Consider the following 26,898-nt stretch of genomic DNA (forward strand, 5'->3'; position numbering starts at 1 on the left):
CTCATGAATGCTTTAAGCCTAATGTGTATAATATCGTATGTCATAGCTGTGGTATTTGCTAGATTTTAGTGGTTAAATCTAAATCTAGCTGTTCGACAATATCCTGTTTTGCGGAAACGAAGCGAAACAAAAATGATTGCTTGTCGCCATGGTAACACCGTGCCTAACAAACTCCACTCACTCATTCTGGTGACTGTTGTTATCGGTATTATCACGACTGAAATGACCAAATAACAGCAGTCCACAAGCTTTGGCGTTTGGAAGAAGGTAAGAATTGCCTTTAGACCAACCGCGTTTAGTTAAATAGGCCTATAAATGTTGTTTGTTAAGCAGTCCTTTTGTCCTATACGCTCCGTGTTAGATATCAGCTCATTACAATTGTCTTACATAGCTCTTTCAACGAGACTGACTTATACAAAGGCGTCAATTGTGTAAAATAAGAATCATGACATCCACGGGTAACATCAGGCAGCTACAAATCATTTTTTTCCTCTATTATAATTTCATAATTATAAAAGTTTGAATTCCTTCTCTTCGTTTCCAGTCATGTTAGCTGAGGCAAGAGGTCCGGACCATTTGGGTTCAGGAGCGAGATGGGAGCCTTCCAACGCTGGGAGGGAAATTGAAGTAACTTCAAAATAATGACATCAATAATCATTTCTCGCTTGTTGTTATTATGTACCCGATTCTGTCATTACGCTGCATGATAGTATTTTGTATGGCCTCAAACATGTGCCTTTAGTCATTTTGCTGATGCTTCCATGTGTTTGTTGAATATAAATGTGCATTTGTTTCTCCAGAAGGCACCTCTTCTGCATCACCATACCCAGCATGATCCAGGGATTAGCCAGAGACAGTGGGGTGGAAATCACCGGCGCAAAACTTCCAGCCAAAAAAGCTGTTTCTTAGGCCTAGAAGTGAAGGCAGAGCTGGTCTGGGAGGACTGGGGTTTGGAAAAAGAGTTCTCCAAGACATTGGTGTTAAAGAATGTACACAGCAAGCTGCAGAAGCTACATGTCAGGTCTTAGAAACACCAAATGATGCACATTCTTGTACACAAATAGATTATTGAGTTATCAAATTAATATTTTTGTTACTCCCTTGCAGGCCTCCTGTGTCCAAGTTCTTTACCACCTTGATACCCCAGATAATTTTCATCAGCCCGGGGACTTCTTTCTCAGTGCCAATCATCTTCAGACCTCTCCAGCGGGTAATATTTTAAATATCTCTTTTTAAAAGTACTGTTCCCAGTGCTTTTGAATGTGGTATCCACTTTTCAGGCTACTAGCTTCATCATAACATGTATGGGACCATTACAAAACATTTTCAAAGAGTTTTTTACAAGTCTGGATGCTTTTCTGAGCATATTAACCCATTGATTCACTTAACCACCACAACTATAAATAACTGTACAGGAAAGAAAAAATATTTTACACAAAGTAGTTCAAGAGATATTACCTTGGACTCTACTTCTAATGTTGTATTCCTTCTCTCTGTGTTTATGTGTCTGTCTACTCGTGACAGTGTGAATATGAAGACAGCATTGAATTTCAATGTGAAGATGGCAGCTTCCAAGTGTGCCTCCGTGCAATCATTCCATGTCCTGCCCTTGAGGTGCCAGACTCTGTGCTGCTGCCACTCTGTGCCGTTCAACACTCTGTACATACCACTTTCCTGCTCAAAAATCTCAGGTATATGAGTCTGTTTTAGAATAATGCAGAGAGATAGGAGGGTTGAATAACCCGGGAGTTACTAAGGAAAATCATCAGCATGATTTGTAAAATTTTAATGTAATTGTTTTTGGGTTTATGTGCTGATGTGTCTATTAGTTGTCTTAAGGAATGAAAAATCACACCCCTATTGTGAATTAATGTATTAATCCTATCCCCTTTCCTTTTCATGTCTTCCACTTTTTTGCATTTTTTGCACTTTTATTCATGCAGTAAACTCCAGACATGCTTTCAGTGGGATAGCTCTGGACCATTCCTACTAAGTCCTGAACAAGGCCTGTTAGAGCCGGGCCAGGAGTGTCACATCACTGTTGTTTTCCAACCTCATGAGGCGCTCGTGTACCAACAACAAGCCTACTGCAGGTTTGGAGAAGAAGGGGAACAGCCTGAAAGCTTCTGCACTGTGCTCCTACAGGGACTAGGTATACATGTTAAGAGTTACTAGCTTTGACAACGTATCCCGACCAGTAAAGTTTGCCGTAGGCTGTACGATCAGTACACACAGTACTGTCACAACAAGTGATCCAAATGTAAATGGGTCAAGTAGGTCCTCTACTTAGATAAAAAAAGTAGGAGAACAGTATTGTTTATAGAATAAAAATAAATTAAACATAGAATATGTTGAAGAAATTACTGATGAAACCTTAATGTTACCCAACTGATCTCCACTCAGAACTATGGATTGAACCATATGACAACCAGTTACATAGTTAATCTCAGAATACTGTTTGATAGAACATGAGGGGTAACTATAGACCAATATTTACTCTATTGCCTTGCCTCCTTTTTTTATAGCTAAGTATCCATGTCTTCACATGAAAACTCCAGGCAGCAAGGATGAAAAAGAACAGTGTGGTCCAGAGCTACACTTTGGATCTGTGGCTGTTGGCCAAAGTTCACAGAAATCTTTTGAAATTTTCAACCCCTCTCCTGTAAGTAGTACACAAAGATCAGTAAATGCAAATTTACACACATAAAGGGCTCTCTCTCTCATCTCTGTTTTTGCCCCTCTTATCCAGGTGTATGCATTGTTCTGTCTTTCACCACTGTCTGATGACGTGCCTTTGTTGGGGTCACCGTTCAGCTGTGATGAGTCCAGAGGTGAGGTGGCGCCTGGCGGTTCATTTCGGGTTACAGTCACCTATAGTCCTGCTGTGGTGGATACTGTCTCTGTCGACTACTTATCTCTTAAATGTAGTGGGGCACTCAATGAAACTCTCCTGAAACTCACTGGAAACTCCATAGGTAAGGAAACAGAAATGAACATACAAAATCTAAAAAATACTTAAATTAGCTTGTTTCTCAATCTCAGTCATGTTTTTTTTTAAAGTCGTTTAAATGAAAAGAGAAAGTGAAAGCTTAATCCTGAATCCTAAATTTGATACTTGCATGTTGAATTGTTGTTGTTATTTTGTAAATAGGTCCTGAAGTGTTCTTGTCCTCCTCTGTGTTGGACTTCGGCTGTGTTGAGAAAGGAGAAAAAGTTGTGCAGACAGTGCAGCTGGTTAATTCTTCACCCGTTGAGGCGATCTACCAATTAGACCTTGACTGTAGTGGGCACAGTGTGTTCAGCATCCAGCCAGCAAGTGGCACTGTCCACCCACATAGCTATATCACACTGAAGACCGTTTACAAGCCAACACAGCCTATTGCACATCACAGGAGAGTTGCATGTCTTATACTGCACAGGGTAGGTACCAGTTTGTAGACGTACACTCACTCTCAGAACCTAAAAAAACATAAACAAGACAATTTGTTCTATCTATCTAATCTTTTTCATAGGAACCCATGTTCCTTGACCTGATTGGAACTTGTCACTCAGAGCTCCAGAAACCAGCCGTGCTGAAACCTGAACACTTGGTTCTGTACAAGCTCCACTGGTACCGCAGACAAGACCCGACAGATACTTTCAGTCCCATGCAGCAAGATCAAAATGTGCACCTGAAGCAACAAGGAGTGCTCTGCCCCCTGGAGGAGGTAAGGTGTAAAACACAATATCTCACAAGTAAACATTAAATCCCCTATGAATAGCAGTGTTACAATGCTACAGTTCATTGCTACAGTACAGGCTTAGTGTTATCCATTTACAGTTTTCTTTGTGTCATTCCAACAGTCACACCAAAAAGCAGACAATGACAGTGTTTTGTCAAGAACTCCCATGGAGGACTATTTCCAATCCTGCATGGGGCGCATGGATCCATTCACTTCTAATTCTTCTTCATCATCTCCACATGTAACTGTGGTGCCCAATGAGCTACTGTTTGATCACAAAATGTCCTCCCCGTTTTCTAATTCATGCACCTCGTCTCAGTCAGTGTCCATCACCAACCACACCAGAGGGAAACTCAGGTACTCCTTCCTTGGATATCCACTTTGACACTTTTGTGTAGTTCTCTATATGAAACGTGACCAGAACATCTGTTTTGTTGTTTTTCTTTCTCTTTTTTTTTGTCATTGTGATTCAGCCTGGTGTGGACTTCAGCCCGAGACTCTCCATTCTCTGTCTCTCCCTTGTTATGTGACCTAGCGCCACTAAAATCCACCTCCTTCAGGGTGAACTTTGACCCCAAGAAGCCTAATACTCTGCATGAAGCACAACTTGAGTGCTTTGCATACTGTAAGGTAATATTGTTTCATAAGCTTTCAAATGCCCTCTCATCAATTCGTGGTGCCTTTCATTTTTATATAAATGTGGCAACACTGTATTAAGGTCACAATATTCACCATTAACTACTTTCTTATTAGCATGCTAATTTGTAGCATACTGGCTGCTTATTAGTCATTATGAAGCACTTATTAGTACCTTATTCTACATGACCATATTCTATAGCTACTAGGCCATTAACAAAGAGTTTCCCCTCAATACCCATCAAATGACTGCTTATTGATTAAGTAAGTTAGTGAGCTGTACATGAATTATAATCTTCATATGCTTTGCTTAGTATGGCCCTTATAAGGTTACTGCCACAATTATAGTTCTACTCTCATTTAGTCTATGTAGGTCTATTCTCATGAAACAAAGCACAAAACTTCTTGTTGTAGTAATGTCCAAATAACTCCTAATTCAGTCTTTGTAACTCAGAATATGTTCCCCATTCTTAAGCGAGGTCTTGTTCAAAACAAATTCACAGTTTTCCACACTTAATAATAACTATAAAGTAAACCAGTATGCTACTAATTAGCATGTCAATAAGCAACTAGTGAATGGTGAATATAGTGACCTTTAATTAAGTGTTTAATGTTTGAAAACATGCCCATGAAAACTTCTGTGGAGGCGTGTTTTTATTGTTGCTCAGAAGCAAAAATGTTCATGCCACCACATCAATCATCTTTCTTGCCTTGATACTGCAGGAAAATCATCTCTTAGAAGGGCAACTGCTTTTTCCACCCTGGTTAGTGACTGTCAGAGTCATAGGCCACTCCTTTCAGCCCGGCAAAGAGCATTTCATCCCATGCTGCTCATTGAAGCCCCCTCAAGTGGTGAGTAACAAGCATGAGAATTAACAAAAATGTTATTCGTGTCAAGTACATCTTTCTTTCTACTGCCTTAATCCAGCTCCTCTGGTTTGTTCATTATATAAAATTGTGTCATGCTCTCAATATGCACAACAAAACATATAAGGTCTGTTTTCAAATGTATCATTTAGAAAGGAGTTGTAGGCCTTGTCAGAGTGAAATATTCCCTAAAGCCATCATAAAGTACAATTTCCCTCTGCTATTTGGTAAGAGGAGACACTATGGTAACCTAAGTATTTTTTTCTAGGTATTCCCAGCCCTGAGTGTTCTTTCCTATAGGACAGTGCTTCTCCAGAATCGTGGAGACCTGCCCCTCACTTTCTATCTGGACCGCAACTCAAACCCTGTTTTGGCAGAATCTTTGTCTGTAGTGCCAAGCTGTGGATTGATCCAGCCTTCGAATCACCAAATCCTTACTCTCAGAACAACTCCCACTGAAGACAGTCCCAAACAGGGATTTAGTTTACACCTTAAGCTCAATGCATCAAAACACACAAAGGTAGTATTTACACTACACAGGAATACATGGCTCTGAAGCAGTTGGACTCACTATACTGTTTTGTCGCGTTTTTGAATGTGCCTCTGTTGTTGCGTTCTCTAGGAACTGGCAGTTGTCAGTGTTGCAGAGAAGCTGTGTGTATCTCTGGAAGGAGATGGCAGTTTATATTTCCTGCCGACAGCTGTGGGCTCACAGACTCAGCGCTCCCACCGCATCAGGAACCTCAGCCGCCTACCTCTACGGTTAGTTTGAAGATTGTTGCCAATTGTCATTCTGTATTTCTTTCAGTTTTGAGTTTGTTTTTTGTGGGCTAGACTTGTGCTAGAATCATTAATCTGGTATACAGCTGGCTTTCTGTGAATTTCCTTTTGTAGTTTCAAATGGAGCATTCCAGAGCCAGACCAGGAGCTTATCTGTGTTGAACCAGATGCTGGTGAACTGCAGCCCAATGAGAGCTCAGTAAGAGATTAACAAAACCATGCATAAATCTATGCTATCAAAGGCCGTGGAACTGAATGATTGACTGACTTGGTAATGTTTCAGGTTCAGATCTGGTCCTTCAGCCCGCTGGAGGAAAAAGCATACACACTTAACCCTACTCTCACCTTCTGGCCGATCCAGACACATGGATCAGGCAAATCTCATCTTGTCCTTCAAGTGGTTGGAATTGGCTCTAGAGGGTTCCTGAAGGTAGGACTTTCATTCACCATATTCTCCACCACCATTTTTCTCTGATGTCAAACTCAGGGTAGGGAAGCTCAAAGGCTGCTGTGCAAATTACATGAATACAGGCAGAACGATTTACAATACTTATTTGCTCCTCAAGTGTTTGGCAAGTGAAAGATGAAAAACATTCAAGTATCGTGATAGAGTTATTTAATATGAGGTTTGAAAATGAAATATAGCTTGATGTATCTCCAGAGTTTTACTTTTCAGTAGGTGATCAATCATTGGCAAATGAAAATGATATGAGATTCCCTGCCTTTTAAGAAAAAATATATATGAGGTTTATTTTTGGGCTTTTTATGCCTTTTTTGTAAAGATAGGACAGTGGATAGAGTCAGAAATCAGGGAGAGAGAAAGTGGGGAATGACATGCAGGAAAGGAGCCACAGGTCGGATTTGAACGTGGGCTGCTCGCTTTGGGGTCTATAACCTCCATACATGGGGTGTGCAAGCACTAACCACTAGGCTACTGGTGCCCTGCTTTTAACAACTTTTTAACACAGCAGTACAATCTTATGACAGCATGTGAACTTCCCACTGTACAAAAAATTCATCAGAGAAAAAATAGCTGCCATTAATATATGTTCAATTGTGTTTGTGTGTTGCCACATGCATTTGCACTGGGACTGTATATGTCTGTTTTTCCCCCCAAGAAAATTCTAATGCAACCACCAATAGGAGCATAAATTAGTCTTTAAGCCTGCCAAACCAAGCTGAGAGCAGACTTTTTTTTTTCTAGGCAGAGAAAGACGTTCTGGATGTTGGAGAGATAATGGTTGGAGGCTATCGCTCAGTTGAGGTTCCTCTGGTCAACAGCAGCTCCTGCCCCGTCTCATTTTGTCTCTCTGTACAGCAGAGCCTTCTGAGTGAGGATCCTATTAATGACCCCCAGACAGAGCCAAAAGGTATTCTCTCTAACAACCTTCTTTGTGGTAATTTTTCTAAATGTATATGACATTGACAAATTATTTTATTATATGCATTTGTCAGTAAGGTGGATAAGGAGTTCCAACTTTAGAGCCCATCTAGCCTGTTAAGATAACATAATTGAACAGGTGTGGTCGACTAAATATGTCCTTTTTTAGCCCTGAAACTGGACCGTGAGAGGGGTACAATTGCCTCACACTCCACAATGCTGCTGCAATTCACAGTCGGACCACACAGACGAACCCAGTACCAGTGGATCATCAGCTACCAGACCCTGAATCTTAGTGGTAGACGATAAAGCACACCTACACTATACAAACTTAAATGTGTTCTGCAGTTTTTTATTACTTCACTTATTCACGACCCTCCCTCCTTTTTTTAATATGTCTCTGTCCTCAGGAAATGTGTTATCCCCTCCCCAAGCAGTGTGTGAAGTGCTAGCTAAGGGTGTATTTCCCACCCTGAAGGTGATTGACGTGTGCGGCAGTGGAAGTGTAAGCGGACTCAGCAAGGCGCATCTGTGGAAACTGTTCTCATTGGACAGCCTCAATGAGCACCTGATCTCCAACCCCTCCCCTGGAGAACTTACTCACAGAACCCCCACAAGGCACAGGTAAGGCCAGGGCAGGTCTATACTGAAATACTATACTGAAGTTCACATTATACTTGGAAAATAAATAACGGCTTATTCATTTTTTGGGTTGTCTCTATTGTTACAATCATAAATGATTTTTTTTTCACTTATTAATACTTGCATATAAAATGTGGTTTATGTGCATGACCAATTCTTCTCTTTCTATTGTAGTACGAGCCTCTCTCCTTCCATCTTCACAAAAGCAATTTTGGATTTTAACTTCAGTGTTGCTCCCCTGCATTCACACCCCTCAACTTTTATGCTGATGTTACACAACCCCGGCTCCCTCCCTGTAGACTGGTGAGTTTATTTCATGTTTATTTGTTAAGGGACAAATATGGAGCAAGCGAGCTGATGCCACACACTACAGCATTCATAGCCTAAGCTAATTTGCAATGCCTATCCCTAGATGGGCCTTTAAAATACAAAAAACTCTCCAACAGAAACACAAAAAATAGAACCAAACAAGCACAACAATAAAATACAGAAGGGTGCAAGATCATACATGACCACAAGACTGAGTCCTGTAGAAAATGTAATGAAATTATCTAAAATTTACAAAAACTGTAAATGCAAGTCAATTCAGTTCAGTGAAGGCTATATTTAGCATCCAGTATTTTGTATGGACTTGTTCATTTTACAGTGCAGCTGACATTAACGATTATACGTTTCACCATGTATAATGAAAAATACAAGTAACACTAAGTGGAGCTTTATAGAGATTATTTTTTTTAAATGTAACTGCTCATCATTAATGATCTCTGATTTACTGATTCTTCTCCTCAAACTCAGGGCCTTCTTGTTTCCAGAGGACCAACAGATAGAGCTGGAGTACTGGGCTGAGACAGGAGAGTTTAGCAGTACTGAGCTGAACCATATGAAGGTCAGGCGTTCAGATATTTCAGACGTTACCTTTATTTTATAAAAAAAATAATGTTTTATATATAAATATATTTATTTCCTTGACAGATTAAGGACAATCTTCTGTTCAGTGTTTCTCCACGTTCTGGGACTTTGCTCCCCGGCCAACAGAGGGCAGTATGCCTCAGTTATAGGTCAGTCATTTTTTGCAGGGTGCAGTAAAATGAATAGAATTTGCTAATATTTTCAAGCTGTTAGTATTTATTAAAGGGATACTTCACCCATTGAAACATGAATCTGTATTGACATTGGGTCATATATGTAGTAGAAATGTGATTTTTTTTTTTAAGTTGGTGCCTTCTTGGCCGAGAAAAGGCAGAAAGTGTCTTTTTGGCTTGTGGATGAAAGACACCAAATCCCAGAATGCACAGCATCGCAGGCCACTCCCACTAAGGTCAGGTTTACAGACATATTTACTAGTTCTCCCACTCCTCCTGATAACAGCTGCAGTACTACATAAGGCAGTTTCCTCAACTGATTCCGAGATTTCTTCCAGAAGGAATTGGTATCTTGGAAATTCCTGGCAGAAAACAGACTCTATGTCTGTGTCAATAGGCAAACAGTGAGAGCACCAACACTACCAGTCTGCCCCAGCTCAAGCCGCCTCGGCTCCTCGTCCTCGCCGCCGCCGACAGTCAGGCCTTATGTCTCGGCTGCTGAACTGGCAGTGGCGGCAAGCAATATAGCAATGTAGCCGCGAGACGGTTGCTGCGGCCGTTAAGTTTCGTTTCTGGGAGTGAGTTCCCACTCACTGATCTGTGATTGGTCTGTAGCTTCAGTGGTCGAAAATATAAGGAACTAGCGTTGTAGTTTCACCCCGCTAACCGCAACAGCTTCCAATGACTCAAAATGACGATTTTTGCGTCATCAGAAGCTCCTTTTCAGACTTAACAATACAAAGAAAATGAGGGCGGGATGCACGACCATTCAAAAATACTACCAGGTTTTTAATGATACAAAGCTTAATGCAAATGGGTGAATTATCCCTTTAAGTTCATCGGTTTTTTAAAGGGAATTTTGTTAAAATTGTGTCTTTGATCTAACATGATCCTTAAAGTATCTCAACTTTGTCCCCACAGTCACGACTTCAGTGGAACGGATCGGTTTCCTGTCGTGTTCAAAATTTCATATGGCAGAGAGATCTTGGTGAGGCAGAATTGTACCAATTGATTCAAGTCACCTTAGGGCCTTACCTATAATATAATGTTCATTCCATTTATGAAGAAGAATATATTCTCTAGAATAGCTTTAAAGGGTTTATCCTGTAAGGATAATTAATCCCTAAGTATGATAAACAACTATTTAGTAAAAGTTCTACGTTTTAATTGACTTGTATTTGTGTTGTGGTTCTGTGTGCAGATGAACTTTCAGGGTTTGACAGTGGAGAGAGACAGACCATGTCTCCACTTTGCCTCCAAGCGTCATGTTTTCGATTCTGTTATGACTGGGGACTATAATCCTCCCAGGCAGGTGGGTTTCTTTTCTTAATTTAATGCCTTTTAGGACTTGCACAGTGAGCCTGGCATATCTTCACTCAAGCAGTTTCCACAGATATCTCTTCTTATAGTACTTGCGGAAGTGTTTTCCAATATAGATGTGACCCTCTCAGCAGAAATTGACCATTCAATCTGAAATTGAAATCTCCTGTTGTTCTCTTTAAAAGAAACATGCTTTTCCTTACAAATGTACTGCTTCATTGCTATTTACCCAAAGAAAAACACAGTGATCTATTGGAATATTCTTTTTAATCTATTCAGAAACTTTCAGAATGAGTATATTTACAAATAATTTCCTCGGGAGACTGGACTATGATCCTGTCTATTTAAAATATATACAACTTTTTACATTACACTCTATAAGACTTGACATATGTGTATCTTTGCAGGGGTTTGAACTACACAATGGTGGTGCAGTGGCAGTCTGTTATAAGGTGGACAGAGATGTGTTATATCAGCTACAGGTGGACAACTTTAACCATCCAGTGCTGTGCTGCCTAAATCCAGAGGGAAAAATCCTACCAGGAGAAACAATCATGCTGGAATGGATTTTCTCTCCACTAGAGGCTAAGATGTACCATGTAAGGACTGAGTCATATACAGCCTTTTACAAGAAGATAACACAAATAATAGCATTTTTGACTAAAGCTAGTTCAATGAATATCCCATCTCCTTTATTTGAAGTCCTGTCTGGTTTATATTTGGCAGATGGATATTCTCATCTATATCCAGGATGGAGACTCCACACAAGTGATGTTTGAGGGATGTGGCTTAAATTCTCCCACAATGTGCTTCACAAAACAATTTCACTGCAGTGATTGTAGAATGTCTGAGGCCTGTGTTCAGAGGCTTCCCTTCCCAGGACAGGTACGAGCAGTTGTCTTTTCAAATTATATTCAAATGTAACTTTATCTGGCTTTCTGTTCCTTATGTTTCGTTGTGTTTTTTAATTTCACCATTTTAAGGTTAACATTCATCTCAAATACGTGTCTGTGCAATATGAATGTGTAGGTGGTGTCTCTGTCCGAGGACAGTGTCTCTCTGGGTGACATCCCTGTGTGCTCAAGATCATCAAGAATCCTCTACCTGACCAATAGGTCCCACACAGACACTGTCCACTATACATGGGACCTCCCGCGGCAGATCAATCAGCAGGTACAGGAATGGTGGTATATGCACTGATACTAGTACATTTTGTATTTAGTTACTTTGTAGACATGTCTACTCTTATCTGTGTGACCTCACAATATAGAATTCAAGGTAAAAAATAAATAAATACATCACTGTTAATCAAGTGTGTGTGTGTGTGCGTCCATGTTTGTGTGTGTGTTTTTTTAATCAGGTGGTACAGATACATCCACAGCAGGGGGTTCTACATCCAGGAGAGAGTTCCCTTTGTTTTCTTACATTTACTTCTTCGGACTACCCCACTCATTACCAGCTGGACATTCTCTGTCAGGTACCATGGCCATTCTATTGTATATTTAAAGTCGCATTAATGGGATAGCAGTCCTGACTGTTCTCTGCAAATTATGGATGATAAACTCAATCAACCAATCAATTTTATTTGTACAGCACCAATTTAAAACGAAAGTTATCTCATGAAACTTTACAGAAAGAGCAGGTCTACATCGTCCTCTTTGTTACATTAATGAATTCTTGTTTCCAGGTTATTCAGGAGGCTAAAGTGACTCAGTATCGAGATGCTTTGCAGCGCTGGGAGGAAGAGAAAGAAAGACAGCAAGTAGAATTCATTATCACGGACAAAAACATTACAGAAACCCCAAAAGTTCTGACAGATGAGGTATTTCCTCTTTCTCAGAGTACATCGATGTTATATTTCTGACTGTAATGTAACAATTTCCTCCTCACTGTATTTACCTCTTGTCTTTTAAAGGAACCTATAGCAGCACCAGTACGAAAAGGGCCACCACTCAGGAAATACAAGGTGGGGGTTTAGTGTCACATTTTCCATCATGAAAGTTGTGAAAAAAAGAAATCTAAAAGCCCCATTCATTTTGCCAGTTCAAAGTACTATTTGTATGCCCCTGTAACGTATTGCCTTTAATATAAATGTCTGAGATGCATGATGGTGGGACCAAGTCATCCAATTACTTTGCCAACATCAGAGGTAGTAATGCGCAAAACAGGAACACTTTAATCACTGTTGGGAGAACAGCGCTGCGTGTGTGTGTGTCTGAGTGTGTCGTTGTATGTGGAGCCTCCACTGTTTCTTTACACATTGTGCTATTGTAACTGGGACACCGATATAACGCAACTGCAGAATCAATTTGAAAGAACGAAGAAGTAAGGACAGCAGAGCTTCATAACTAAGAGAGGCTGTGGTAAAGTCAGAGGTTCAATCCCCAGCTCCTGCATTCACATGCTGAAGTGTCCTTAGGCACTGAACCCCAAATTGCTCCTGCTGCTATGTCAGCAGCATGGGATTCTTAATACTGATGGACACTTTACATATCAGACATCACCGTGTAAATGGGTGAATGTGACATGAGGTGTAAATAGTGCTTTGCCAGGCTTTCTTGTTGCATGTGTGTTTTGAATCACTTTCTCTCCCATCCAGACTCTTCCTCCAATTTGTGCCAGGACTAGTTATGAAACAGTGGGCACTATATGTACCAAGATAACAAGAGCTGACCGACGGGCACAGCGAGAAAAAGCCAAAGTATTGACGTGCCCTGAACCCCCTCAACCTGCTCTGCTTCATCTGGGCATTACAGCGCACTCACATGGACTTCTGGACTACATCACACACTTCCCTGATCAGTTCAATGAGCACTATAGGTAAACTTCTTCTTACATCACACGTTTAGAATCAAAGATAGAGTAATCTTGTGCAAATTACAATTTACAAATGTGTATACAGAATTGTTCAAGGTTCAAGAAATATGTTTTCACTCTGACTCATACAGGTGTCTGATGTACAGTATGTTCTACCTTCAAGGTCAGATTTATGTCAGTATTTCTGTTTAGTAGCAAAAAACCATGTGCTTTCTTCCTCAGATGCCATCAGTTGATCAGGCCCCTGACACCTGAAACAACTAGTTCAAGCACATCTCCTCCTTCACATGGCCCTGACAGGGACATCCTAATGCAAGTACTCAACTCTGTGCTCAGGTAATACTAAATACTGTCACCCATATCCATGCTTTAAACATTGGTCCACACTGAACTGGAGTGAACATCTATATTTTATATATTTTTAGAGCCAGAAAGTATTCATCCACATGTATGTGCTGATCTCCTCTCCAGGGACATTCTTGATGATTCAGCCTTCACAAAGTCTCTGATAACCATGGTGTCGCAGCCCGTTACATACCCACTTCAAGAAACTAGTCACTCCTCCAAATCCTTATTACCAGTCTCCCTTCCAGCACCGCTTCCTCTCTCATCTACATCTCACACTACACCCAAACCTCAGGTTTTGAGTGGGACAATGGCAGTGCAAAGGGGGCAACACAACCTTGTGGACAGTCAGGAGACTGCAGGTGGAGGTTTCATAGAAAGGCCTCAAACAGATAACACACAGCAAACAATACATGTGCCTGCTGACTTTAGTGAAGATGTTCTGCTGAACACCCTCCAGAACCTGATGATGGAAGCCGTCAGAGGAGAGCTGGTCCTTACAGCACATCCCCGCACAGCTACCCTGCCACCAGTTTCTCTCAGGTGAAGACAGATACATATAATACACACAAACTGTAGCTCTGGATGTTACCTATATTTAAAGCATTTATCAGATAATTAATAAAACACTAATTGCAAAATGTTTTGGTTTTTCATTAGAAACACAATGACTTCAACAGCAAAGGCTGAAGAGGAGAGAGAAAACAGAAAGGAACCAGCAGGAGCATCGCCTGACCCAAGCTCTGTTTTCTTTTTCTTGAAAATAATCCTCAAGTATAATATGAAATAATTTACTGTACACCGTACCACATCAAATAAAAACATCATCTTGTCAAATGAATTAACTCTAATTGATTTTACAAACCCCCAAAAATGAGGCACAAAGGTCACAACAGGGCAAAGGCTGAAGTCTGTGGCACTCAATATGTGCATGGTGTACTTTATTTCTTAAATGAATCATAAATAATGACAGACAGTTATCATGGTCATGAACAATAAATAAATAAATCACAGTTGAAAACATTGCTAAACTCCTTTTGAAGTTCCTGGAATCAAAGAGTGCAACTATGGCCTAAAAAGTAGCGATACTGTTCTCAGGTCATCGGGCTAAATGTCAAATAAATGTAACACCTAAAGCTGATGAAGCAGCATTTCTGCTGTGACGTCTTCCCTTCTTTAGTCATTAAAAATCAATAGGATTTGATTCGTTTTCAAGAAAAAATAACTCATCCTGACTGATTTGACATTTCAGACATGGTGTATCTTATTCTGGTAAAATTATCCTCTGACATTGTTTTTACTCTGACGCTTAAAAAGGCACTTTGCTTCATAAAATATGCAAAAATAGGGGACCATGGTTACAAACAAAGATGCCTGAAGATCTCAAGTGTATTCACTGTGAATACATTAGGAAGGTTGTTAGATTTGGTGTATGTCAACAGTTAATGTCCTTGATGGGTCATTGGGATTGGTGACTGAACTTGAAGATGGTTGGAAAGATCTTGTTGTGAAGGTATTTGACTTGTTCCTTACGAGTTCTCATCCGCTCGAAATCGAAGTAAGGAATCTGTGAGAGAAAAGAAGCAGAAATCTTAGTGGATCTTTTTATTCAACACTAATATTTCTATGACTATGTATGACCAATTGATGAGTAAAACCTTCTAAATGTCAGTTTTAAGAACTTTATGATTTTGGAGCTCACCAAAGGAAACACTTGAAGGATCAAAATGTAACTGACATATAGTGTTTAAAATGGGTACTGCAGTCCAAATTCAAGAGATTTGGAGAGAGCTGTCTCACTCGCCCCCCCCCCTCCTCCCTAGAGTCGATGTGCACGCAGATTGCCATGTGGTGGACACTGAAGCTTCAGTGTTTAGCCAGCTCTGCAACAGTCTTGAAACCTTTCTGCGTTCTAACCTCTCTCCATTTCTCAAAAGCATCTTGGATCTCTATCCTAGTTTAACTACGTTTCTGGTCGTGGAGTTTATTCGAAAAAACGCTGAGGCTTTTTAGGTCGGGTGGAATCAGTTATAGCTGATCCAGTTTGCTTGTCCGCTTCTATCGCTGCAACCCCTGTTGGTTTGCCGCTTGCCTGGCAAACCGAGGGGCGGAGGGGCAAAACGGCTATGTTGGGGTGCTGTCTACTTCTCTGGTCAAAACATGAACAAACCATTCAGAAATCGGAATCAAAACTTAGAAGGACATACTGGCTGCTGCTCTGTTGACAGAGAAGCCAGAACTTCAACATAGCATGTTTCCTTAATGTCTATAATATATTAAGGTTATTTTATAATTTAATTAAGTAAATATCTTACATACTGGACCTTTAAATATTAACACAAGTATGTAAGAAACTGTTGATCAGCATTGGATGAAAGATGTGGAACTGAAATATAACTACTTTTGTACTACTCGTCTGACAAATGTCCTTAAACCTACCTGCACCACCTCATAGCCCATCCTGCAGAGGTGTCTCCTTTTAGTGGCTTCCTTGCCCAGCAGGTGTCGTGTGTTGCTGCAGAATCGGTTTTGACCATCCAAACACAGCGCCAGCCTTCACGCACAAGACATGACAGGACAGGTTGGAAAAACAGGGCTAAGTGTCATGCTGCTTATCTACAACTCTGTAGGGGAGGAAGGTTAATTGACCAGATTTGGTCCAAAATGTAAATTATTGTTGTTTCAAACTAAAATTCATATGTATTAGTATTTTGATGTGAAATTCCCTTGCCAATTCTTTTCAGACACAGTTAACATGTGGAGGAAAACCTTACCTTCTGTGAACGTTATCCCACCGAGACGGAGGCAGAATGTATCCATTCTCATCCAGGCAAATTTCCACATCTAGGGAGAAAGGTGAAACAAAAACAGTGTGTACAGCAGGAGAAGATTCCTTTTCCAATATGAAGAAGAGATACACATAGAATGTATCTCAGCAGGCTGTGTGTGTCATTCTTAAAAAAAAAAGTATCCGAGGTCCATGTAGTGTCTTAACCTTTGTATGAGCAGTGCATTAAATTTGTATTTTCTCCCTTTTGATCATCAATTTATGACTATTTCTATACATGCTGCTTACCTACAGTGTAACCACTGGGAGTTAAGATTCTGGAAGAGTATAACTTCCCCCCCAGCAGCAGTATAAGTGGCCCTTTGATCCGTCTGTAAAAGAGACTCTCCACAGGTGTCTCAAAGGCCCAGTCCTCAGAGGAGAACTTCTTCACATGGAGGGAGTAAGGCAGTCTGGGGCCCTGATGAATAAGACATACAGATTTGTTTCCTTGAACAGGTTTAGTATGCTCATTGAATAACTGGGTGTTCATTTTCAAAAACTCAAGGAGGAGTGTGTTATTCTCACCCAGTAGTGAGTGCACTCTAATGAGGTGGCGAGGTGAAGCTGTGTCAGTTGTCCAAGTGTATTCTTGTCCAGTATCTCCTTCTGTGCTGTAAGACAGAAAGGGACAGCTTACATCACATGCATTCCATAACGTACACAAATATTACATAGGGACTACTGTTATATATCAGAGTATTGGCTGACATGAGCTTATCCTGGTGAAATCAGTATCTATAGGTATGAGCATAAACTCTGTTCTATATGTACCATTATACAATGGTCCAGGTGAATACCCGATTCTGATTGGCTGAATGAAGGCACGTGGGTGTCCATAAACTTTTGATATCTGGACACCAATGGAAGTAGTTCCACTTAAAAAGGAAATAATCTTCAGAAAGGGTAAAGGGGAGATAATGGATTTGAAGTGTCTAAAAATGGAAACTCTGGTTGGTGTTTTTTGTTTTGGATTTTGAAAATTTCATAAAAAAAAAAAGAAAAAAAAAAAAAAGAAAAGAGAATTGAAAAAGACCAAGTTCTTTGAGGTTTCTGTTGTAGCTTTCATCACTAGAAGTGCACCGATTTACACAAGTTCCAAATTAATGCGCTGCAGACGGTGTCTAAAATGAGTAACCATAGCAACGGGGAGGCCGACAAATTCTCTGTATAAGATTTATTGCAACAAATTAACAAATGTTATCCTAAACCTATATCTATTCTGGCCTATAAAGCCCCCCCTGGCAAGTGAATAGCTTATCCAAACACTGTCTGAGTGTGTTCTTCCGGTGCATCATCCTCTGAGCACCACAAGATGACGCTCGTAACACAAAAGCTGTGCATTTTGTTCGATTCAGCAAAGCGCTCACCTATAATCTGACACAAGTATTCTGACATTAATGCTACATTAAATATGTTATTTTTACTTTTTAAAAATGGGAGGTTTGAGAATGTCCCACTATATCATCAAAAACAGATAATTAGAAACTCAGTAGAATTTAGAAATGTGCATCCTTGATTTATTAACAAGCAGTAAAGGACATGGCCAGCCTGGCACTACTGGACATAAATATACGTGTGTATCATTGTTCTAATCTTCCTTTAAACAGGAAATAATGGAACACCTGATAAAATTGAGAGAGTGACCATGCCGCATACACACACCTTGCAGTTTTTGTAGGAAAAACGGGCTGAAGATCTTGGACATGTAGTTGAGTGGGAAGCGCTCCAGGTGGATGCAGGCGTGCAAAACTTCAATCAGGGAGCGAGGCTGGAACTGGGAAAACCGGGTGGACAAAATGCTCTCCAGCTTCTTAAACATTTGACTGGAGCACTGAGAGAGAAAGGGAAAACACAAGTTAGAGAAAGCATTACTTTTATGTCACGCTGCTTCACAAATAATAAGAGTACATTATCAATTGAGTACAGCGTGTCTAGCAAGCGTGAAAAAAGGATCACCCCTCAATAATGTCAACTGCTATTTAGCGCTTACCTTGAGTTTCTAATTGTCAGTAATGTGAATAAAGAGGATTGGAACATTATGAAGAGCCCTCACCTGTGGCAGATAGTTGAGTCTCCCCATGGCAACAATCTGCTTGGCTATCTGCAAGGTGCTGTGCTGCTCAGCTTGGCAAACAAAGTTCTCAGCCACAGCCTCGAAGATGGGCTCAGAGCGGCACCTCATCTGCATGCAGTACTCCATGACGGTGCTGAGCAGCTCTGGATCACACTTTCCCAGCCTCTCTGACACGGAGCGGCACAGAAGTTCTGAGTTAACTACAACATCCTCACAATCAAACAGCACAAACATCCCTGTTATTTAGAAGAGGCGCCGCAAAAGAGAACGCAAAGGGATAAGTCTGAAAGGATCCCCGTGAATACAAATGCATTCCAACCTGGCAGGTCTTTCTCCATTGCGGCAAGGAGCTTGACATCATGTTGTCCAAAAATCATGAGCGCAGAGAGAACTTTGATAACTTCTTCGTCGCTAAAAGCTTGAAAGACCTGAGATGCTCTGTGACACAGCCTCAACACCAGGGTAATGGCCTGTGAAACAAACATCGGCAATTACACATTATGAAAACAGCCTCCATGTACCACTATATTTGTTTTTTGTTTTTATGTGTCACTTTCATCAAAATCAAAGAAGAGGCCATGCATTACTCGCCTGTCTGTGCTGCAACTTCAGCAGGGACTGCAGTATCATGCTGACTTGTGTCGCCTTCAGCCAGTGGACCATCCTCTGCGTGTGTCTGTTCAGAGTGGACAGCATGAACATCTGGCGCGGGCTGGACGGATCATAACACTGAGCGAGCAGAGAGTACACCCTGACAGCCTCACCGGGAGTGGCAACGTTCTCTTCCACGGCAACTCCGACAGAGTCCAGGACCTCTGTGAGCGCGGCTGACTTGTGGCCCTCCAGGGAGTACGACACCTCACCCAGGTGGCAGAGCTGAGCCACCCCAAGGTCCCTGTGTGAGAGGAGCTGCAGGCACTCATTCATCAGTCTGAGAACCAGAGGGCTGTCAGCACTTAAGTCAAATTCAACACACGCCTCAAGCAGAGTGGCCAGTCCCTCTGCCCGGTCATTGCTGGGGAGATTTGCCAGCCTGGAGCAGAGCTCAGGGATCCCATCCCCTTCAAACAGAGCCTGCATATTGACACGTGCAGCTGCATTGCTTTGCGGGTTTGCGCATGGGCTGTGTGGAGGGAGGTGCGGGGCTGGTCGTGCAGCCCCTTTTGGCACGCGTCTACCCAGCTGCTGCACGGTGGGTTCATCTCCCCTTTTCCACGGTGATGGCACCGAGGTGGACGAAGGCGCGGCACTCACCTGCTGGACGACTGCCGTGTTCACGTGCGTGCTGTGAAAACTGCGAAGCGGAGTCGCGCGCAAGTGTTCTACAGTTGTGTCCACATTCGAGCGTCTGTCTAAATGAGTGCAAAGAAGAGGAGCGCGATTAAGAGGGAAACAAGCGGAGGTGTGCTGACAAGCCGCCCTGACGGACGATGAGAAACAAGCAATGGACTTCATTGCTGTCTCAGTGGTGTAACAGCTCCTTCCTGCAACAACAAAAAAACCACAAAGACATGAAAATTCACGGTCAGGGTGTTTGTACTTTTTTTTTTTTTTGCACATACTGCCTCATTATGGGGGCTCAGTTAACAAGGTACAGAGAGAGAGTGCAGTACGTTACGAGACTTCAATATGAAGACAGTAACACAAGAAACTTTAAATTCATCCCTACGTGGTTTTCCACATAGGGATGAATTCAACTTTGGAGAAATCTCACACTTCAAATTGTCAAAAAGAAATCCAGACGACTTACCTTCAATGAGACAGAAATACTATGAAGAGGTGGCTGCGACATGTAACAGAGGTGGCCTTCAGCGTTTGGTAACAACTTGTGTAAGATTACATGTGTTTACATGTGCTGCCCCACTGTGGTCACATGCGGTCACGACACACAACGTGAACTTCTGCTTCTTCTTCTTCTTCCTCTTTGGAGTTTTATGGCACCCTAAAAGTTGCATTACCGCCACCTACTGTATTGTTCTTTTTAGTTCACTATTCCAACAGTGCGCATGTGTCCAGTGTCCACCCACATTGATCCATCTATGTAATTGTCCGCTTTGCAGCATCCAATATCATCTTGATTTTTCTGACTTGCTTTGTATTTCCGATGCACAGTTTACTACCATAGATATAAATGCAAGAAATCGGAAGTGCAGTGTAATGCTCCATAAATACCCTCAAATGGTATCGTTATTAAAAAGCACTTAATCGTTAATATCTTAATACTAAGGGCGAAATTATTCTAAAGAAACAAATAACTTAATTTTAAATAGCCCTATATAATAAGGCATAGGTACAATAGGCCGACCAAAACTGTCAGTTTCTTCTTGTTTTTGTTCATTTAAATTAAAGCCAGTTGGAGATCAGTATCCATAGGGTGATGAAATTAATTTATTGACCTAAAATATCTCAAATTACTGGCGTTTTTTTTTTTTTGTTGTAAAATCCAATTTTAACTGTTCAGATTTTCATTGACACAATACATGTAATTAAATATAAATATATTTTTATCATATTATTAATAAATATTGTTCCTCTGAAAGTGTATCAGGAGAATTTTGAATTTTGTTTAACTTCGTCTTCCTCTTCCCCATGATATTGCAGGAAGTGTTTCGTCATTTTCCCCACAAGATGGTGCTATATACAAACAAACTGACTTGCCACAAAGTTCAAATTTCCTCCACTCACAGCTAGATCTAATCATGTCCACATTTCCTTAGTAAACAGGCAGTAAGTGGGGATATGTCAGTAACTTTAGCACCCCAGTCAGAAAGATTTCATTTTATTCTTATTGTTTTATAAACGTAAGACTTTTCAAAATACTCAGCTTTGATATTATCAGTTCTTTTTTCAAAATAATGCTTTTGCTCTGCTTGCACAACATGTTTAGCTTGGAAATCTTTGCACATTCGCTTTAAATGCATGAAGCTCCTCTTTCACAGTCACATTTAGTGTTATTATGCGCAGCAATCTTCATGAAATCAAACTCCTTGTTTTTCTTCAGAGAGATTCCTGAAAAAAGAAAAAGGAATTTGTCTTATAACTTGAATTCTAAATTTGGAGTCTGGGGTCAGAACCAGACTGTGCTTCTGTTAGAAAAGAAGTGTGTCTGTGTGGGCATCTGTGTGGCCAATGAGACACAGAGCAGCTTATGAAAGCTGATCCTCAAGTCATCTGCACCCCATATCTTCAAGACAATCTGTGTGTGTGCGTGTGTGTGTGTGTGTGTGTGTGTGTGTGTGTGTGTGTGTGTGTGTGTGTGTGTGTGTGTGTGTGTGTGTGTGTGTGTGTTTACCCATCTGGCTGGTTACCTCTCTATCTCTTTGCAGCACCACAAGCCCTCTGGATACGAGCTGGACAAAGAAGAAAGAGTCAAAGACCTGGAGCTTTAAACTAGTGAGCCGGGCAGACTAGATAAGATCTGTTATAATAAAGTTACTGCTCTGCCGGTAATGCTGATGAATCACACCGAATAGTCAGTCGAGCTGTGTGTCCCTCGGTGTGTTGTGAGAGAGAAGGGGGAGAGAGACTAAAAATGAGTCAATGTCTTGAGAAAAAAAACGTTAATACGAAACAAAAAGCAGCATCACTTGTTTAACCAAAAACATGTTTACAAGTAAAGAATACCTTTCTGAAGTTAAAAGGACCCAGTCAGCCATTGTGAATATAAGAAAAAGTCTCACAACTTAATGTTTATACAAGCTTGCTGGAACAGAATAAGTTTTGATTAAAAACACTGGAGATAAGGTTAAATATATTTAATGATGTAAAGATTTCTCTCTGCTGATGAGAAAATATGACAAAAGTGTTGGATTCTTTTACAAATCAATGAAAAACACAGCTATTTAGGAACACACAAACACACAGTGCATGGGAACAACATCACACCCCACTTTTGCAAAATCTAATCTAATAATCACAAGTTCACTGGTGATGTTATCATTACTCACAAATAGATGTGACGCATTTGGAGAACATGCCTCCCCCGTCCCCGTCCTGTTTAAATTATATCTGCTATTGGATTAAGAATAACAAAGTCCAAATGATTAACTTGATAGGGAAATTAGGAAACTGGGGTTGTTTATCACATCCAGGCTCATGTGTGCTGAAACTCCAAAGACGTTAAAATTGCATCAGGACACCAGTGGTCGATGTAACGCTTCAGACAAGCACCTGAAGATGAGCTGAGTGTCATGACTCCATCTGTGGATGTAAATTGTCTCACCACTGTGATTGTGTACAAAACAAACAAAAGGTCGATGCCAATTTAAAAACATTGCTATATTCTGTTATTTGACCACAGACATTCCACAGGGCAATTTTAATCTCAATAGTCACCATTAACTCTAGCAGAGTTAAAAAAAAAAAGAAGAAATGTCAGGCTTTATAGCATGTCTCGTCTTTGTTATAACAAGGATTTCTTTTTACGTTTTTCACCCTCTTTCACGCAATAAAATAATCCTCTAAAGAATTCATAAGAACTGCAAATACAAATAAGGTACTGCAGAAGGATAAGCTAACAGGAAACACTAGACATCCCTCTGGCAATCGAAGTGATAGACTGCATGTTATCCTTAAAGTTTAAGGGCTTGTGTTCATTGATGGTGCTCTTTGTGCTAGCAGCGCCCATTTCAATACGAAGCTAATGTAGTTCAGCGTTTTCCATGCTCAGCGTCCCAAGAATAAAAACGCCCTCAAGTTCTTTTTTTTGTTTTGTTTTTTTGTTGCTGCAGTCACAGAGTTACCAGTGGAATATTTTTTTTTCATTTCTAACCCCGCCACCCTTGTCGGTGTCACTTCTCCCTCCCCAACCAATCGAAATCAAGACAAAGCTAACAAATGGTGGAGGAGGAACTTATGTGACTCATCTTTTCAAAGATACAATATCTAGCGCTGCTCCTAAAGCCGAGAATATTTTGAGGATATTTCCTTGAATAAAAAGCAAATACTAAGCATACAGAGCTTTTCAAAACAAACCGAAAGATCACTACCCAGAAAGGTGGAAGTTAACTTTCGTAACCTAGCAACAAGAAGCGCCAGAGAGAAGCACTCTGAAACTGAGGTTGTGAGCGCTGCCAGCGCTGAAAGCCCTGTCAGTGTACACAGGCCCTAACTCTTTATCATCGCTGTACAGTTAAAAAGTATTCTTTCAGTAAACAGGATAACTGGTCAGTTCATGCAGGTTGTTATGATCCAAATAATGTGGGTCCAATTATAACAGGGTCACTGGGCCAACGCTGGACCAGCCCTACGACAGAGAAAAAAAGCAGGATATATCTGAGTCACACCAAATTATGTCGCTATTTTGACAGATTGCAGTTGTTTTCAGTGAGAGGCAGGTCCATGGAAGAAGAATTTACTTTCATTACTTGCTGTAACAAGACAATCGTTTTGCGTAACCTCAATTCCTTCGTCTCCGAAAATACACTTTCTGTTTCTGGACATGTAAAATCATGTGGCGACGTGAGGTATCAATATTTTATAATACAACCTCCATCACACTTTCAGTGTGTGTGTGTGTGTGTGTGTGTGCACGCGCGTGTGTGTGTTTGTGTTTGTCTGTGTGTGTGTGCCAGTTATGGAGGAATTTCATGAACATGCCTTTCTCCTGGGGATTCCAGGGATGACTGTGGTTTGTTTTAAAAACGCCAAGGCTGTCATGTGTTTCTGATTTGGTTCTGATTCAAGTTGTCATATAAAATATTAGCTCCGTTGGGATTTCAAATCAATTTCAAAATCAGAAGCGCTCAGGGAATGCTTGTTTTGTGGACTCTGCAGTGCGGGCGAGGCATTTTTCTGTGGAAACAAAAGGGCACACGTGTGGCACAGAGAGAGACAGAAAGGGAAAAGAGAAGGAGGGCGAAAGGGAATCACATCCAGAGATAGGTGGTGCATTCTGGCAGACAGTAGGAATCCATTTCACGCCCAGATGAAAGCAGTGTGATAGGGGGAATGTGTGTGTTAGCTTGTGTATGATAGGTGTGGCAGGACAGGGGTTAGGCCTGTTAGCTTTTCCTGGGTGGAGGAGGGAGGGAGGGAACACTTCATAACCCAGACTAATGCTCTTTCAGTTCAATCAGTGACAGATCACAAGTTATTGCAACTGATTGTTTATGTAACTTTCTGTACAATTATAATCCATCACAGTTTGACAAAGTATATAGTATTTCATAAAGACACATGGTGACACTGTGACTTGTGTGCTATGAAAGTGGATTGGAGATGGTCCTGTAGTGCAGGCAGGACTAGTGTACAGTTTAAGTGTAATCATTGCTTTTTATGATAAACTTCACCACGGCCTTGTCAAGACTTCCAGCCTGAATCTGTTTCTTTGCATATCCAGATTGTAATCGGACAGACTTGAGAAAGTCTAGACCGCTAAAAGCACATGACTGGTGTTTTTCTGAAATAGATCAAAGCCAGATTTTGAGGTTTTTTTAACTGAATTACATCCTGATTTATTCACGTGTCTCAGTCTGAACACTCAAACTGGAATTCAAATGTTCTTTTTTGCCTCTCTTTTCAATGCAACACACAGCATCGTTAAATCCAGAGTGAGTAACGATAGAATGACTGGGCAAAATGACGGATCATCACGGATTTTTCTTTTTACTCACTATTGTTCTGAGGTCAAGATAATGTATATTTCTCATACTACTGAATTGTAAAGCTGGATCATCAGCACACATAGTTACAGTCGCCTACATCGTTACCACTGTAACCCATGGACATACAAATCTGACTTAATGCTGACACACAGATAATGGGGGTGGGTGGGGGGGGGGGGGGGGGGGGGTGATTTCTCACAGATTTTTGCAGTAAATACATTTTTGCAGTAAATAAATCTGATTGGTTGAAAAATATCAGAAATTTGGCTTAGTGTTTTTTAGGGAGGAGTTGGTGGTGGGTCCTGAGGCTAGATGAGTTTAGAACCACTGGTTTAGACAGTCCTTGGCCTTTTAATAGTTTTCTGATTCTACCTTGAGCTAACTGGACACATTGATTGTTAGTTTAAGCATATACTCTGGCCTAGCCTTAACGTGCAGACTGGCCTCATTCACGAGAGTAGGACATCTACATCTACCAAAAGACTGAGTAAAATATGGTACACCAAAATTGGATAATAAGGACAAGGCTGGGTGGGTACCATGTCTGTTAAAAAATGTCATTGCAATCCATGAAACAGTTGTTGAAATATTTCATTCTGGACACGGCTATTCTATTCTATCAAGTTCAGCCTTTGTCATGTCACAAGTAAATCCCTGTTTCTCCCCTGATATTCCTCTTTGTCTGTTACACAATCTCACATATTGCGTCCCTGTTGTTCTGCAAAATATCCTACAGAACAAAGATGATGTTAGAATTTGAATGTAATGACAGAAAAATGCACTGTTGGCAGCTCCCAGTGAAGCTCCTATATCAATTAGGGCGTTCTCTGCAACACTGAATCAAGTCCCTACGGATGGATTATACATGCTAGAAGGACACGTCACATATCTCCACTCTGAGCTATGTGATTATGAAGACACAGTCAGGGAATAAACAAGTAAGGGGACTTCATTTGATCACAAAGCTGTTTAAGGTCAACATGGCGTCATGGGAAGGGATTGAGGGACGGTAGAGAGACTACAGTTAAACCAGAGAAATCTGGTTGCAGCTCCTGTGTTGGCTAGCGCAGCAGAGACTCAGTGTCTTTGAGCAGGAGACTGAATCCCTTGTATTAGGAGCACTAAAGGGACCATAATAATTTCCTAGCCAATTAACAGCAGCTGTGTCTCATTTTGTGGGTAGCAACCTTCAAGGACCCAGCCTAGGAAGGACCCTGCCTTGGTAGCCAGCTTTTGTAGCCTACCACAATGAAATGAAATGGTCTGCAGAGAAGACATATAGCCCTGTTTACCAGCTGTCCCCGCCCTTTGTTTCTTAGCATTGCAAAAACTTCACCGAAACATGCTGACATCACTAACAACATGTACATTTACCCCTTAACTACTTTGAGGTTACATTTTAAGTTTCAACTGCCCCCCCGCCCCCGCTCCTTTTTAATATTAGTTGCGAGATTGAATTGAAACTAAGTTCTTACATTCAAAAGTGAATTCATCTGTGTTAAAAATTCATAATTTCAGATATTAACTATATTTTGGTCCGTGAAGGATGTACCGGATGGGTCCTTCATTGTTCGTGGAAAGAAGGACACATCTATTGGTCTAGAAGGAAGGACTGACTGACTTTGCCGCTCTGTTGTGGTTGGTCTTCTGAAGAATGAAAACCCTAAATTGTAACAAAGCCATAATCACACTTCTTTGTCAAAGAAAACCACACAATGTTTGACTCATTTTGCAACGATCAGATTCACATTCAAATGAACTCAGGTTATGAATGTAAACCAGAGCAAGGCACTGTTA

At 40.9% G+C, this 26,898-nt stretch overlaps 2 protein-coding genes across 2 annotated transcripts; one reads left to right on the top strand and one right to left on the bottom strand.

Annotated features, from left to right (window-relative positions):
- Positions 1–148: 148 nt before the first annotated feature.
- cfap65 (cilia and flagella associated protein 65) lies at positions 149–14,388 on the top strand. The gene is made up of 33 exons (XM_065962394.1): positions 149–189; positions 1,108–1,210; positions 1,525–1,691; positions 1,944–2,152; positions 2,526–2,662; positions 2,750–2,975; positions 3,152–3,420; positions 3,513–3,707; positions 3,844–4,079; positions 4,196–4,352; positions 5,082–5,210; positions 5,494–5,745; positions 5,848–5,987; positions 6,120–6,204; positions 6,289–6,435; positions 7,210–7,375; positions 7,556–7,684; positions 7,797–8,010; positions 8,203–8,331; positions 8,824–8,914; positions 9,001–9,086; positions 10,032–10,098; positions 10,312–10,422; positions 10,838–11,029; positions 11,157–11,315; positions 11,460–11,603; positions 11,791–11,907; positions 12,118–12,252; positions 12,346–12,396; positions 13,030–13,250; positions 13,470–13,583; positions 13,719–14,135; positions 14,253–14,388. Exons 1-33 carry the CDS (start codon positions 149–151, stop codon positions 14,380–14,382), a joined length of 5,166 nt encoding a protein of 1,721 aa, XP_065818466.1. The 3' UTR covers positions 14,383–14,388.
- A 109-nt stretch (positions 14,389–14,497) lies between these two features.
- LOC109987388 (FAST kinase domain-containing protein 3, mitochondrial-like) lies at positions 14,498–20,393 on the bottom strand. Its single transcript, XM_065962489.1, has 10 exons — positions 20,247–20,393; positions 19,088–19,980; positions 18,816–18,966; positions 18,476–18,663; positions 18,085–18,253; positions 16,948–17,033; positions 16,669–16,840; positions 16,367–16,436; positions 16,032–16,146; positions 14,498–15,159 (listed from the first exon to the last, which is right to left on the bottom strand). Exons 2-10 carry the CDS (start codon positions 19,949–19,951, stop codon positions 15,052–15,054), a joined length of 1,923 nt encoding a protein of 640 aa, XP_065818561.1. The 5' UTR covers positions 19,952–19,980; positions 20,247–20,393; the 3' UTR covers positions 14,498–15,051.
- Positions 20,394–26,898: the final 6,505 nt, after the last annotated feature.

Source organism: Labrus bergylta, chromosome 13 (assembly GCF_963930695.1).
Source record: "Labrus bergylta chromosome 13, fLabBer1.1, whole genome shotgun sequence".
Classification (NCBI taxonomy): Eukaryota; Metazoa; Chordata; class Actinopteri; order Labriformes; family Labridae; genus Labrus; species Labrus bergylta.